Raw genomic sequence first — 16480 nt, 5'->3', positions numbered from 1 at the left:
ACATAACAGCTCTCACTGTGATTGTTCCAAAGTCCTGCTAATGGTTTGACAATTCTATCCAGACTGAAATAAGTCAAAGACAGTTTCAGGTGTTTTTGAATGTTTTGATGAGGATGTGATGCGTGTCTTTTTTTAGATCTTTCGGCCTACTTTGTGTTGCCAGACAGGTGCAATTCAAATGACTTCTTGATCCTACTGGTCTGGTAGTGATCAGGTCTGGGGCAGTGAAATTGAACTCAGCATTAAGCAAAAAGTGGTTGATCATTCAAATACAGCATTTTGTATCGACTCATATAATCTTTGATTAAAACTTGCTTGATGATCTGAAACATTTAGATATGCCAAAAAAGTAAAAACATAAGAAATCTGAACAAAATAAAATGCTTTTTCACACCACTGTACACACAGCAACTTTTGTTGAATGGAATGAATAGAAAGTCCAGGAAGATGGTGAGAAAAGTAGATCCAAACAGCCCGTCAATGACCAGTGTGTTGAATCATGCTTAGTGGAAGACCGGGGACAAAATGCAGAGGCAGAGTGGAATGTGGATTAAAATGAAGACATTTTTTTATTTGATTTCTGTTTTTTATAGCAACAAGACTTTTTTTGTTTTTACTTTGTTGAAAGAGTGTTTTGAACTATTCTGAAAGCGTGGATTCTAAGGTTCTCAATGATGTCAAACACAAGCAAATCAAAAAAGTAAGTTGAAAGAGTGTTTTGAACTATTCTGAAAGCGTGGATTCTAAGGTTCTCAATGATGTCATCACAAGCAAATCAAAAAAGTAATTAAGAAAACGAGATTTCAGACAAAACAACTCTGAACGTTTTTGCGTAAGAATTTTCCCGAAACCTGCTCCGTTTGTGTGGTTGATRAAGTAAATGTTAATTTGCATTACTCTGCAAATAACATTTGCAGACATCCCATCGTTGTCTGACAGCTAACGACGGGACTTATGGCTCTTTGAAAGGAGCCAAATTTTCAGGATCCATTCACTTTAAAGAGCTGCTAAAAATATCCATTTGATCTAAGGGAAAAAGTCATGTGAATTACCCTGACCCTAAATCTCATATCTGAGAGAATCTCAGATCATAAGGCAGAATCTTATTTGAGGTTCTCTCAAATAAGTGAAAATAAATAAATAAATTGTATGTTAGACAATGTTTTCTTTCAGACTGAAGAAAACCCAACAAAAAAGATTTTATTTTAGGTGTTGCAGATGCACTTGGTCAGCAATGAATGCTCACTGCCTCGTCTCCATCGTGTTACACTCAGCTCAGTCGCAGTAGTGCAGCCCCAGGCCAGGTAGATATTTATCTGCATGTCAGTGGCATGCTATGTGCTGCAATAGTCTTCTAAAAACAAAAGTTCTGCAACTCACCTTGAGAAACTTAAAAATATTCCTGCAGATATGCAGGAATATTTTTAGCCCTGACCATTTTAAAATCACTGAAACTGCTATTTAAAGCATGGAGTGGTATCTTCAAGAGTTAAACTAGTGGGTTTTGCAAAAACAACAAAACGAAAAAAAAACAAAAAACAAAACAAGAATCCCTATTTTCTCAGAAATTTATGATTTCTATAATTTTTTTTTCATTTCTGCTCTGCCGACTTGTTCATACATTTGTCGTGGCGTGCCACTTACACAAATATCTAGAATAAAGGTTCAGGTATATGTGGAATATTCAACAATACTGATGCTATCAATTTATATAGTACACATTAGATCTAGTGGCAGTAATGAAACTAATTTCTTTCAACTTCCATGAGACAGATAGAGAACAGCTAGCTGCCACACTATAAATTCTGACTTTTACTTAGTCTCTAAAGTTCAATAATAAGATTAAATTAAATAAAAAGATTAACCATGTAACAATTAACTAGGTAACTATCCTAACCCTCGCAAGAAGGGCTGTGTTTGTGTAATGGTGGTGTGAGCTTTGACAGTATTTGAATCTCCATCTATTGAAAGCTGCTGTTTTGACTGAGTGACTGGAAAATACTAAAAAGGACCAATGATGTGTCATGATTACCAGCTGGTTCTGCTTGGTTTATCAGAGTTTGTTGTAAATTTCACCTTGATGTCAAATATTTTTTTCCCCAAACGATACAATATCAGGAGTGTAGTTGAGGACTGAAAGTGAAGACAACCAAACAGATTTCTTGACATGGTATTTCTGACGTTGGATCTACTCGGGGGGGTAATGAATGCAGCCAGTTCAAGGCTTCATAACTCATGTGCAGCATGAGTTGGCCTGAGTTCCTTATGCCAGAATTTGGCTGATAAGTGTGTTGGGTGGTGGATTGTTAAGGTGGAGGTTGTGGCTCATGCAAGATGCCAACTGGAGCTCACTACACCTGAGATTTAAGTTGCAGCTTCAAGGCTCCTAAAACTGTCCTGCAGTTAGAGTGTGGTAAGAGGCGGTTCCACTGAAATCAGAAACAGACACAGGAAGAGAGGGAAAAATCTGAGAGAGGATGAAAGAGGGGGGAAAAGAAGATGTGGGGTGCACCGAGACAGAAATCACAACAGGAAGCACACAGAGACAGCAGAGAAAAGGAAGTTCAAAGTGAGGACATTATGAAGAAGAAAGCGGTCATTCACAGCATGGCTGGAGACAACTGAGAGCATCCAGACAAACGAGACAAAAGAAATACAATGAAAAGCCAAAGGGTGATCTAGTGCTGCTTTATATACTAATGTTAAACTTGACATTTTACTTAAAAAGTAATAAGAAATGAGTTACTGCTACAGTAAAATGTTATACCACCATATGTAAAAAAAAACATTTTTTTTAAAAGTTACATACTGCAGCTTTGAAGTGTCTCTCGTTAAGGAGGAGAAGTCAGGCTCAGACAGTCATGAGTAGAAATCAGATCTCCTCACACACATGTAAAGTCCAGGCACTTGCAATCACCTACCAACGTTTGACTTTTAGTACATCAGCATCCCAAGATTGTTACGGTTTCAGTAAATTTAGCAAACTAGTGTTGTTCCTCAGTCTACCAAGTTCATTGAGTGTTGAATTAAAAGCAATCTTTTGCTCCCTGGAGACATTTCACCTCCTCTGAATGGCTTCTTTAAAGGCTGATGACAAGATGCAAAACTCTTGGCCATTAATCAGCATGCATCCAATCACTCCACAGACCAATCTATAAACACTGAATAAAAACTGAAGCAGCAGAGTTTGCAAAGCAACATTCTTTTAACTGCCCAACTTTTGGCTGTGCATTTCCTGAAACTCCGACAGACAGAATGGCCTGATTGGTAAGAAAATGTTCCCCAGAGCATTCTCTGCAGGTCAACCACTACTAGCACACAATCAGGTGTCAAAAGACCCAGCCCTGTGTCAAACGTAGAATTAGAGAAGACGACGGCCTCCTCAGGAAGTACCTACCTTACCGGTGATGTCATTCACAGCCACATGAACAAAAATGGAAGCTTCCTCCATACCTTCCAGGTAAACATGGCGATAACCTGCACACAGATCCCAGCATCAGTGATTCTGAGGACATACAACTTGTGTAGCATGCTAACAAGCCATTCTTAGGAGTTTATGATGTCTTTGTGTGTGTTTGGTGAAAGACCTGGGGTGGCAGGGCAGGATGGAGGGTTGAAGTCAACCTACTGCCTTGAATCGGCAGATTTGTATAGAAAATAATGTGGTTTATGGATTCAGGGTGTGATGCAGGCATTACAGGAAGCTAGTGAGGTCCAGACCAAAACAAATAGTGGCTACCTCATTTCTAACCATCAACACACACTGAACCATACTGCTCCAAGACAGAGCAGATCACTAGACTTCAGCTAAGTGTTCTTTCTGCAGTAGCAGGTTCTGTGGTTCTGGAATGCCAGCTTGGTTTTTGAAAGCCCACATGTGCAAAATGTCACTGGCTTGATTTATGGTAGAATGAATAGAGGCAGAACAGAGAGGCTGCGATGTGCAGGTTTACATTTATTTTTTACATTGTCTACAATTTTCACCCATTTTATTTGCCCCAGTTTTACCTTATCATAATGTCAATGAGCAGAAACAGAATCAGGCAGTAAAAAAAATCTATGATTCGTTTTAGATGGAAACTTAGTTTGGTTTAGTTGTTTTTATGTGTAAAATATCAGTTGTTTTGCCAAATTATTCTTATTGAGATTTTACACTTTGAAAATACAATCAAGTCTGAATAAAGTTCCTCTATAATTACTACTTGATAATAACATACAAGTATAAGCTAGTTTTAGGGCTAAACTTGACATTCTTACAAGTCAAAGCTGTGCAGTTTTTCTCTTTGCAGACAACAAGTGTTGTCTGCAAAAAGAACATTTTGTTTCATAAAAATGATGCTTGTCAGAGTACAGCACTAATAAGATCCAGTGTAATCTGATTTGATTTTTTTTTTATTATATCAAAATATTGCTCTTTCTTAAATATAAAGTTGGTAATCAGCAGAGCTGCTATTTAAAAATCATTTTCAGGGACTGGAAGTTTTGATACTGATCTCTTCAGAGAAATAATAATCCAACCATCAGAATAGAAATTAAAAAACGAAAACACTATTTCCAGACAACTATTCATTTGTCTTTAAATTAGATAATAGGTCAAAGAGAAACAGCTGGAACCTGGCTTTTAGAGACAGATCATGCTTCAGCTAAAGGTCATTGTCTCTGATTCCTACCTGGCATCATGCTGTGGAAAGCGATGGTCCGCTGTCCGATGAAGTCTTGGCCGATGGGGTCATGATCCCACACAAGGAAACGCACAAGGGCCAGCTCGGGCATGTGAACCGTGAAGACCAGAGTCTCCTCCCACATCGGATTGAACCCTGGAAGAGCCCAGAGTGAAGCCACGGACCAGGTGAAGGTGGATGTGGAGGAGGGCAAAGGACGAGATGGAGGCAAGTGGAGTAGGACAAGAAGAAAAATAAATGGAGATTATGCAGAAAAAGAGAAAGAAGGGTGCAGGAGACGAACAGAAAGTGAGCTCTGTGCTCATTCATTATTCAGGATCTTGTGCTTCTCAGTCAGAGACAGCAGACTGAGAGGTGCTGCCGCTGCACATTACGATGGGGTATTCAGTTCTACATCAGGAGCCAAACATGCAGTTCCAACACTGAAGGTGAGAGTCTGATTCAGCAGCAGCAGCACCACAAACATACATGGGTCAAAGCAGAGCTCCTCTGTCCCCACACACACCGTCACACCAAACGGGACATTTATGCACTAATACAAGCATGAACTGGAGCACACAGAGTGACGGCATGCTAGGATGATCAGGTGGGTGGATACTTATCAGTTAGCAAACAACTCACCGTTGTCATCCACCACTCTGGTCTGCTCTTTGCAGCAGTCCACTGGGAGGCCAATGATCTCCACCTCCACAAACGGATCGATAATCTGACAGAATGATGTCACAGAGCATTAAGGAGATAATAGAAAAATAACAAAACTCTCCTCAGTAAACCAGACAAACCAATGATATTATTAACACAGTTAATTATTAACACAGATATTATTTATTAACACAGTTAATAAATAATATCTGTGACAGAATGTGCACGGGTGGACAGGTTTGATGTGCGACATCTGAAGGAAAGTTACTTTATCAATATCCTCTGGACAACATATCTCTCCATTTTATAAATATATATATATATATATATATATATATATATACATGCAATAAAATTGGCAATAAATTTGCACTTACAATAATAACACAAAAGCTAGCCAGCCAGGTGTAAGGGTATATTAGTAGTCAGTTAGGAGAAACCTCGACTCAAGACTCTAGTCACAGAAAGCAAAGAAGATGTCTGCATGCCAAAGAACTGGTGGTGCACCCCTTAAACTTTTGCCTGACAGAAAAGTCCTGTGGTAAAAAGAAAATACTAAAACTTAAAATCCTGTGAGTCACGTATTTTATACCAATGCACATTTCTTGAAATGAATTCAAGATATTTTAAGGCCTTAACTTTAGATACATTAATGTGAGTTTTTAAGGATGCAAAAATAAAGTACAGCAGTATAACAGCAGTTCTCCACTGCAGCATTGCAGTGAGGACTGTGGTCCTCACTACAATGCTTCTTCTGTTTGCTTTCAGCTGCTGCAGGAGACTCTAGAGCAACAGAGGAATCTAGAGGATTAATACAAAGTGCTACAAAGATGAGTGTGTTATCTGACTGATTGTCCAGTTTTCAGGGATATTGAGTGTCATTTGTGTCAATATACACAAATCACAGCAAACTCTGATTTTGCTGTGAGTTGTGTGTAATGCTGCCCTTTGGAGGTGACAGGGAGAAACAACCCCTACAGAGCAGGCGAAGTGTGTGTCTTGTAAACAAGGGAATCAGGCCCACCTCTCCTCTGTCTCCCAGCATTGAATCTTTGGGTTTGGGCAGCTGTTGTCCACTGATTATCTTTAACACCAGCTGTTTCTTCATGCGGCCTGGCAGGGGGTCCTCCAGGTTCGGGTTAAAGGCACCTGAAGCCGGTGGGACAGATTTGTTCAAAAGAGAACTGATGAGCCCACTGTGAAGCAGTGGAAAGGCTACAGAGCACATGCAGGTTGAGAGCAAACTGCCTGAAGGAATATTTCCTGAACAGACCTTCACACATGCAGGCAGGTTTGAGGATATAGCCACAGTTGCCGTTGCTGTAGAATTTAGCTCTGTTGAGCTGAAGGACCCGCCCCTCAGACTGGTAGTTGAGAGCAACTGAAATCAAGATAATATTGAGTAAAAAAAATATTAGATATTAGACTGAGGAGCAGAATAACTAGATAATGTCTTCAAGGCTGTGGAAGCAGCAGAAAGCAGATCTAAAAGTGTGGTGCTGTAAACTGAAAGTCCATATTCATCCAAAATGGCTGGCTGAGCTCTTACCGAGCTGGCAGCCGGTGCTCCAGAAAGGCTGGGGGTTGAAATTAGAGGAGTCCACCCGGTAGGAGGACGGGTAGATCCGGGACAGCTGGCGCTGATTGAACTGGATGAAGGATGCAGCTTTCTGTTGCATCAGCTGATGGGCTTTGGTCTCACTTAGAGACGACACCTGCCAGCTGCAGTTAGCTGCCACACAAAACAAACAGCTAATTCGCCAAGAACAGTGCAATTTGCATGGGTTATGTAGTTTAGAGGCATGAATTGTAATCTATTTTGTTAGAGTTGAGTGGAGTAGTTTTGAAAAGTCAGTGTCTTTCCTACAATAAGACAGACTAAGGTTTTCAGTTTGGTGAATCAGAAAAAAATTGAGTTGTTGTTAGTACGACGATTGCTTAGTGTAGTTACTGTCTACTCAGAACTAACCAACTATACCCCAGCTAACGAAGCACAATAAATAAATCCAATTAAATCATGTGCACACCCTGCATTAGCTGGATGATTTTACACTCACCTTGGGCTTCAATATCATACAGACCCACAGAGCAGGTGTACTTCACCAGATCAGACAGGGCTCTAGAGAGTTTCATGGTCTTCTTCTTTCTGTGGGGCCAATGAAAGGGTTAAAATATTAGAAATCCATACAGTAATTACCATATTTTCCGCACTGTAAGGCGCACCTAAAAACTTTCAATTTCCTCAAAAGCCGACAGTGCGCCTTATAATCCGGTTCGGAGGAAAAGAGACAGAGACTGCGGCCCAGAAAGCAGTTGGGCACAATTTTGCAACACCAACACCGTGAGTGAAACAATGACTGGGGACCATTTCTTTATTATTACACCTCCACATTTGTAGAGTACGGAACAAATCGCGTCCCATAGACRTTCAATAGGGGACGGGTGGCAACCCAAACTGTAGCGTGTATTCTATGCGCCTATAATGCGGTGCGCCTTATATATGAAAAAAGTTTTAAAATAGGCCACTCATTGAAGGTGCATTAAAAAGAAGAGTTTATCAAAGTGCAACATTTAACCAGAAAAGGTTGTTTCAGCGTTCACAGCTGTGACTTGCTGACACAGCATGATCACGTTTCTCTAGGAGGCCATGGAAGTAAAAACAGGTAAAGTAAGAAAGGCTCTTGCTAGTCACCATCAGTGCGCACAGAGTAGTGAAGGTGTGTGTTTCTGGGACACGTACTTGTTGTGGTGGGGTGGAGCTCGAGAAGCGCTGCTTGTGCTCTCCTGGTCTGTGTCTGTATCTTCGTAGCTCGACGTCTTCTTCAACTTTGACAACTTTTTCTGTGAAAACATTGAGCAGGTCACCTGACAGGCAGCATGGGAAACACCAACTCTCTGAATTGTGTCCACACCAGGTCCATTCAATTTAAAACTTAAAACTCCAAGAGTTTACAAGGAAGTTATTTGTGTGAACGCTGACACAAACTACTTCCTTTGTTGTCATTTCTAGACTGACTGAGGCGTTCGGAGAGTGAAACATCAGGGTCAACCTTGCGCTTGGAGAAGCTTCCGATGAAGGAGCGGCTGGAGCGCTTGGTACTGCTGGGGTTGGTCTCATCAGCTGTGTCTGTCCCCTCATCACTTTTACCCTTTAACCGGAGAAGAAAGACATTTTCCTTCAAACAGGAATGGAGAAGTCCAGAAGGAACCAAAAGGGTTCTACCTGTTCACATAGTTCAGATCCTGGTTTCACAGACAGCATTACACAAATATGTAAATATGTAAGAACTCAAACTGCTTTAAACCTTTGGTTCAGACTTATTTTGTCTCAAATCTAAAAACATTAGGAGGTGTAGCTTATTTTAGAGCTTACATTAAGGATTTATTGCAAAGGTTTGGATAACCTAAATCCAAATACTGGTTACATTCAAAAAATAAAAAAATACATTATATAAAAGTGTATAAAAGTATTATTTTGCTCTGAGCTGAGTGATTTGCAAGAATTCAATGGTATCTACATACTTTTGAAAGATAATTCATCCAAAACAGAAGAACAGTATTGGTTTACAATGATTAGKAAGTGGGARGGCCTCACAGCAAAACTCGCTGCTCTCTGAAGAGCAATTGGTGCTTCAGGTGTCACCATAAAAATCTCCAACAACAGATAAAAGTTGCTAGATTTGTCGCTCGCTCCTTTCTTAAAATATGTCACTATAGGGGTACCAAGCAAGGGTACAAAGTTAGCAACAGTGTTTCTTTTGTCCTGACTACAGCTTGCTTCACACCACTCCTCCCACTCTTGACCACACCCCTTAATGTCTCCTAAAAACTATTTTAGATCATTGTCATGAGTAAATGCATAAACCAGCTGTCACCACTCACCTATGTCCTCCATAACAACAAGATGTCAGACATTGTGTCCTCAACATGACAATCCTGGCTGAGTTAGTTGGGTAAATAACAAGCTTGTTATTTATATTCTGTGTTTACCTTGATGTCACTCTTATCAAGGGTCTTCCCACTTGGTGGGAGGCCAGCGATGGTGAAGCTGTCTGGATCCTCCCGGTCTCGGATCTTGGACTCTTTCATCAGGTTGTCCAGTTTTTTCTTCGCCATGTTTTCCACCTGCTTCCTGTTAGCTGATGTCTGCAGGACAGAGCAGCAGCTGAAGGTTAGATGGTGAATGGCATAACGCTCAGATTTAGTCTGTGAATATTTCCTCTTGAACAGAGAACAGCACATTCACACTGCTGTGTCTGCAGCTTTGGTAGAGTTATACAGAGGAGTTCAACAGATCGTCAGCCTTCAACAGTTCAAATGAAAGACCTTCTCCTAAGCTAATCAAGAGCAATGCTGTCTTCCCAGACAGCTTTAGTTTGAGTAGAATGCACATGCACAGTTCAGCCACAAGATGGCAGATGTGATCAATAACTCACAAAAGTCAGAACCACATGAAATTAAGTTATTAATTTCATGTGGAATTATTTTTACTTTGAATTAATATTTCACTGCAGGATCATTTCATTGAAATGTTTGAAAGAATTGTTAGCTGAATGCTGCATTTTCTTCTTCCTATAATAAACAAAATGAATCCTGAAAAAAAAAAAAAAACTTCATCCATTAACCGAAAACGTAACAACAGATCCTCAGAGGATTATCTGTTCTGATGCGTTTAAAAACCGTAAACTATATTAATCGGCCTACCTTTTTTTTTTACTTTTCACATGGAAGTGCTAAATTTAAGCACTTCTGTAATGTCGCTGGAAAAAGATTAAAATCATTTCTCTTCAATAAATGTAACTTCAGTCGGCTTCGTGTGTCTAAATGGTTCCTTCTGAGGAGAGCTGAGGCAACGTTTTGACGCCCAACAGCTTGAAGCTAAACAGGCAGGATGAGAATGGATGGAGCATGACTGAGATGGCTAAAGATGAAGTCTTTGATACGATACCTTCCACTTTAAGGAGTTAGCACATGTTCAGGAAAAGAAGAGAGGACAAAGAAGAAGAGAGGAGAGGAGAGCAGGAAATAAGACCAAACAGGCACATAAAGGAGGAACAAAGCCAACCAAGAGAACACTGTCAGCAAAGCTCGATACTAACATGAACACACGGCAAAATTAATGTTTTGTCTACTGAGCGCAGGGACACGGGGACTGCTGGAAACCGACGACAACACGAGGCTACGTACATCTCCATTCATCAGCTTGCAGTCGTCCTCCATCTCGTCAGCGCTGTCCTCATCCGACACGTCTCCCTCCTCTGCGTCCTCATCGATATTAGGAGGCAGCTTCTTGCCCTGCAACGGAAGTGGAAAATATATTTGAATAAACAGATGCAACCGTCTCAGGAGCTTTGAGACATTAAGTTAGAAGAGGGCAATGTTCGCGAAAGTGCAACACTGAGTTACTGTAGAGCACTGACTTTACTTAGCTTAGAGAGGATGCCAAAGGAGAAATGAAAAGGGTTGCAGTCATAGTGAAAAGTAAGTACACCCTGCTTTAAGTCTAGGCCAAAGATGAAGCCAGCATGAAAAAAGCTTGTAGAACCAGACAGCTGCACTAATATCAAGTAGTCATTTACCATCTGATTGTATTATTCTGGATCTTCAGATAACTCTTCTGACAACAATGCTTCCATGGCCCGGTTTTAACCGTCTGTAAAGTGCCAAAAAGACTGCAGATTGCCTCGGATTTGAGTTGAAAATCTTTGTGTGCAAATGAATCCATGAACCAGCCCCAGCCTAACCTCTCCACCACCATGACAGCAATCTGAGGTCTTCATTCTTTTAGGTTTAGTTTCATTTTAACCAAATGTTTATGCTGGGATTTGAAGTCACTCAGGAGAACATCAGTTGTAAGGCTGTGAGCAGCAGCTGTGGTCAACTGTCCACTTCATCAATGGAGAACCTGGAGGTTGTGGTTCTGATGGACTCAAATAAATCCAGATATGTTATTTTGTCTTATAGAAATTCATTGCTAACATTATGATAATGACTCAGATCAGCTGATTGTTTCACTATGCATATAACCATAATCATGAAATCCTGAGAAGACAAGGATGTTTGATTTTTCTCAGTTTTTCTATTTTAGCTGCAGTGAAAAGGGTTTAGTGAAGCATGCCGTCCTGGTCAGTGGCTGCTCTGATTTTGGATACTGGAACTCAAGCTTTGATTCTTTGCCTCTTCACTCTTCATCCAGATTCTATAATCTTGATTTCCAGAAATAAGGGATGTGGAGCAATGAGCAGCAGCCCAGTCCATTTTCCCCTCAGCCCTGCAGACGTCGTCTCTGGCTCAGAAATGGCTACATGTACAACTTATTTACTGCCTATTCTCCTCTAAGCTCTCGAATTGGCTTTTCTTCACAATCTCACAATTATTCTTGTTCCTTGCGCATCTTTTCCTTGACCTTCCACTGAACTTTCCATTAATGTTTGCATACAGCACTCTGAAATACCCAGCTTCTTCAACAATGACACTGTGCAGCTTACCCTCACTGTTCCAGTGACTGTCACAATAAGTGTGTAAATACATATTTACACAATTATTGTGTAAATAAGTATCAATCTCCTCATTTACACAAATTAACAAAAAAAAGTTTTAATAATACTTATATTTCTTAAGATGCACCTGTGTTTTCTCAACATGACACAAATGAACAGATGAGACGAGTTACAGTTTGGTTCAACTACACACAATCCCTCCGGGAGGAAATGTCCTTCCTAGAGCGAGGCAGGTTTCCTCTCCTCTCTCACACCATTTTCACACACTCTTCACACTGTAAAATGCCTTTGATTTTACAGTGTGAAGATCATTCTGCAGATAAAACGGAGGGCCTGTCATAACAGCCTGGGGGCCGAGTCTCCGAACTGAGAAGAATGTCAGTCMTGGAGGTCATCTAAACTCTGTAGCATCTAAAACTCAGCCTACTCCATAAAACATCAAGACTCAGACTTCACCTTCACCAGGATCTTGCCCCTGAGAGATTCTGGAGACGGCAGTCTCCCAGACTCCCCCGCCTTGACGCTGGACACATCTAGTTTGTCCCCGAGGATCTCCACCAGGTACTGGGCCATCTTCTTTTGCTGAGGAACGCTGCAGTGGTTCTCTATGGACAGGATCACCGGGTAGCTGAGGAACGACAAYGACAGGCTGGATGGGTGACAGTCAGCTAATGCTACCATGTGTAGCATAGTGATATTATGTAGAAGATGTTGGAAGAGCAAGAAAAAAATCAGCTTGATTCATTTAGACCACTTTAAACTCCATTTGTTTATTTGAACTACTTGTCTAAAAGATTTAAACTGGGGGGAAGTTATTGTTATAATATGGGAAATTTACAAGAAAATACTAAAATGGGAGAAARAGGAGTAAAATGCTCAGGTCCCCCTTGAAAATGAGATCTGGATCTCAGTGGGGTTTACCTGGTTAAATAAAGGAAATAAAAAATAAATAAATAAATAAAAATACAGTCATTTCCCGAGCAAAACAGGAKACTTCATGTAGTTTCCAGTATATTTTGGTTAAAGTTGGGCAAATTGTAATTTCCATCGCAATAAGTTATCAAGTTTAGAATCATTGCAACCAGAATATTAGAAATATTGCTATTAATTATTTTAGTAACAGATAATTGTATTTATTTTGACAACAATCTGCTTTAAAAAAACTTGACATTTTTTATTTAACCACTTAATCATTTTTATACAGTAATAGAAATACATAAACAAATGCATTTAAAWAAATGTTTAACTCACTTTTTAAATAAAATAAACATTTTATTGTCAATAATGAAGATTATAGACAAAGATGATTTTGTCAATTTTTTTAAATGGAATTTTTTTACATTCTGTATAGTTTTGGCTTCMGTTCTCTGTGTTGTTCTTGAAAATGGCTTTTTGTGTCTGTATACTCCAATTAATCATCCAATTAAAAGTATTTGCCATGTAAAGGTGAAAGTTTAAAAAGAAAGGATCCTCACAGAGTTTGGCTCCATTAAAATGAACATGAACKGCTTCATGTTGGTGAACTGAGGTCAGATTTTAAACACGTAGCATCCAAACCAAACATGAACTCCCTCATGTTACTGTGTTCACTSTGTGGAGGACTCAACCATGGATATGGAACACCAGTTTGTTCTTGCATATCAAAGCCCATCTATATGCAGCATTACCTCATCATTATGTGTTGAGTATTTCCAGTTATGAGACACATAAATAAACGTTGGCAGGATAAACTAGAATGGGCGCCTAATCTAAGGCAATGGGCAGAATAATCACATTTCACTGTAATCAACACCAACACACTTCATTAGTGCTGGATGGTGGTGCAGCTGCCTTGCAGCTAGGARGACCTGTGCTTGCGTGGGTTTTCACCAGGGTACTCTTCCTCCCACAATCCCAAAATAAGACTGTCAGGTTATCTCTGTCTCTAAATTGCCATTAGCTTGGAGCGTGTGCATGGTGGTGTTGCCCTGCAATGGGTTGTCGACRTGTCAAGCAAATCATTGGAGAAAGTTTCCCCACCTGGCACATTGATAGTGACATAAAGTCAGTGGATAGATAGACACATTTTAACCATCATCTCCAGAYGGAGTCACACAGTCACTGTAGCGTCAGGTCAGTGTTTTGTAGGCGCAATTGAGTTAGAAGTGAGCACTTAGTTGGATTGTGGCTCTTAAATGTGTTTATTGCTTAGATTTAAATGTTGCTTCCAGAACCATTTGCTGGGGCAACTGAGGAATTACAGTGCTAAGGTGTTTTTAATGATTATGATAATCCGTATAAACTCTCAGCATCTGYATATTTCTTTCTGCTCTGACTCCAGTTGCAGTTGACCTGTTGAGAACCATGTGTTGTACACAACCGCATGCAACCTCTACTGTAACATTTCAGTTTATTGATATTGCTACAATCCATAACAAATGTATTCTGGCATGTTNTTTGTAGGCGCAATTGAGTTAGAAGTGAGCACTTAGTTGGATTGTGGCTCTTAAATGTGTTTATTGCTTAGATTTAAATGTTGCTTCCAGAACCATTTGCTGGGGCAACTGAGGAATTACAGTGCTAAGGTGTTTTTAATGATTATGATAATCCGTATAAACTCTCAGCATCTGYATATTTCTTTCTGCTCTGACTCCAGTTGCAGTTGACCTGTTGAGAACCATGTGTTGTACACAACCGCATGCAACCTCTACTGTAACATTTCAGTTTATTGATATTGCTACAATCCATAACAAATGTATTCTGGCATGTTGCAAAAAAAAAAAAGGTTAATTCATTCCAACCATACTGTATCACATAATAGCGTTTAAATGCACGTGGCTTTAAAAGCTCAAGATGGGCCTTCAAACACCATTTAGTCACTAAACATGTTCATTCCATCATTTYCTCATTTCATAAAATAAAGATTCTCTCATCGGATTCATGTTTGCTCATGTCAGAGTGTTGATGGTGAATTTACACCATTGTGATGCATTTGGCATAATTTTGTTTACGACCAATGGGATTTATTTATGGGAACTGTCATGAGTGAAGTGAGATGCCCAAAGTGAAAGTTTTTAACTTGGATCACAACGCCACAATGAAAAACTAAAATCTACAAAATACATAAAGTTTAGTATTAATTTTATTTYATCATYATTAGAAGCTTAGGCCAACAAACTTGTAATTGTTCTTTTCCAAACTTTTATTCAACATCAAGGAAACTATTATGAAGACTGTYGTGTATTATTTGGGATTTAAAGCTGAATTATTGTTCAAAGATTTAATATTAGAAATAGGTGAACACTTGCTAACGTTTAATTTCTCAGTCAATGCAGCAGTGGAAACGTTTTTTTTGGGAGAAGGAAAGTTTTAACAAAATATAGCGATGTTAGAGAAATAGATTTGTTTTTAAATTATTCTATTTTCAACACAAAATAGTTATTCTAACCAAAAACGAAGACATTAATGGAAAAGAGTTTGGTCCATATTACAATGTTTCATAAACCTACGGTAAATAAGTTGGTCAAGCTCAAAGACTCAAAGCTTTCTATACGGTAAAAAGGTGGACAAATTAAACACCTTATTTAACCATTAATGACAGTTAATTTTTCTTTTTAACTTAACTTGTACAATAGTCATGTTATAACGGGCAACATGGCATCTAAAACTACTCTTAACAGTGKGGCAGTGATTTTTCTGACCACATCTTTTTCTATTCCACTAAAGGAGATAATTTGAAGTTGTGAAGGCACCAGTAACAACTTAATGCATGTGATAAATTGTTTTTCTAAATACATTATAAGCTAAGTATGCACTGAAAACGACTGAGCTAATATAATGGAAATCTAATTCAAACTGAGAATAAAGACACAGCATAAATGTTTAGATTGCAAATTTAAATTGATTATGAAGCAATGAAGAGATTAACTYGTGATTGGCCTTGATTGAATAAAACCTACAGGAAGAAACGTAAGTGGAGGGGAGAAAATACACAGTGAAAATACACAGTGCTGTGTATTTATAATGGYAGAATTGCATAGGAAGGCAACGGTCAGGTTAATGTCTGGATAAACAGCATTTCAAAAGATGAGGCATGGCAAATTACGAGTCTCAGACACAATACTGAGTACAGTGAGCAATTCTGATGTTACATTCACTGGTATATTTCCATCCCTGTCAGATGGAGGCTTTTTAGTCCAATCCTGTCTTGAATGGGCCTGTCTTTATTTAGCACCCCGGAAAATCCAACTCCTCTTTGAAGTGGAACCAGCCATTCACTCTGGGCCATTTTAGCCAATTATCTGTGGAATATGGAGTCCACAATCATCCTTTTCAAAAGCATATAGTAAGAGGTGAAGATGCACACAAAGGCAGTGCTTCGGTATCCTTTCCTTCAAGAAACAGGATCTAAAAATAGAGTTTGGCTCTGCGTGCATATCAATTTAATAATTACCTTTTGATGCAGAGTCAATAAAAATGAGCAAGGTGTCTGTGTGAAAGCTTTCATTTATCTGTGAACCCAAAGGTGGAGAATTTCATGGAGTTACAGGAGCATGTTTAGCATGGCTACATTCTGATACAAAAGCAGGGAAAACAATGAGTTACAGTAAAATAATAACTACAGTTTTCTCTGTTAAACTCCATCAGAATCTAACAAAATGCTATTTTTTAAGAATG

At 39.3% G+C, this 16480-nt stretch overlaps 1 protein-coding gene across 2 annotated transcripts in view; it reads right to left on the bottom strand.

Moving 5' to 3' along the window:
- The window catches only part of plch2a (phospholipase C, eta 2a), a 56804-nt gene that overhangs the window by 4489 nt on the left and 35835 nt on the right, over window positions 1-16480 (bottom strand). The window contains exons 5-17 of one of the 2 annotated variants that reach the window (XM_017305667.1): window positions 12281-12452; window positions 10512-10619; window positions 10273-10278; window positions 9315-9470; window positions 8375-8473; window positions 8065-8165; window positions 7382-7470; window positions 6874-7056; window positions 6598-6705; window positions 6349-6473; window positions 5304-5388; window positions 4671-4817; window positions 3398-3477 (exon numbers count right to left, since the gene is read on the bottom strand). In XM_017305667.1, the coding sequence (XP_017161156.1) occupies window positions 3398-3477; window positions 4671-4817; window positions 5304-5388; window positions 6349-6473; window positions 6598-6705; window positions 6874-7056; window positions 7382-7470; window positions 8065-8165; window positions 8375-8473; window positions 9315-9470; window positions 10273-10278; window positions 10512-10619; window positions 12281-12452 (1459 nt within the window). The remainder of the gene's footprint in view (window positions 1-3397; window positions 3478-4670; window positions 4818-5303; window positions 5389-6348; window positions 6474-6597; window positions 6706-6873; window positions 7057-7381; window positions 7471-8064; window positions 8166-8374; window positions 8474-9314; window positions 9471-10272; window positions 10279-10511; window positions 10620-12280; window positions 12453-16480) is intronic. The other variant, XM_017305668.1, reaches the window with a different exon arrangement.

Source organism: Poecilia reticulata, linkage group LG7 (assembly GCF_000633615.1).
Source record: "Poecilia reticulata strain Guanapo linkage group LG7, Guppy_female_1.0+MT, whole genome shotgun sequence".
In the NCBI taxonomy this organism is placed as follows: domain Eukaryota; kingdom Metazoa; phylum Chordata; class Actinopteri; order Cyprinodontiformes; family Poeciliidae; genus Poecilia; species Poecilia reticulata.
Note: the sequence above shows the minus strand (reverse complement) of the source record. Positions and strands in the feature narration are given on the sequence as shown.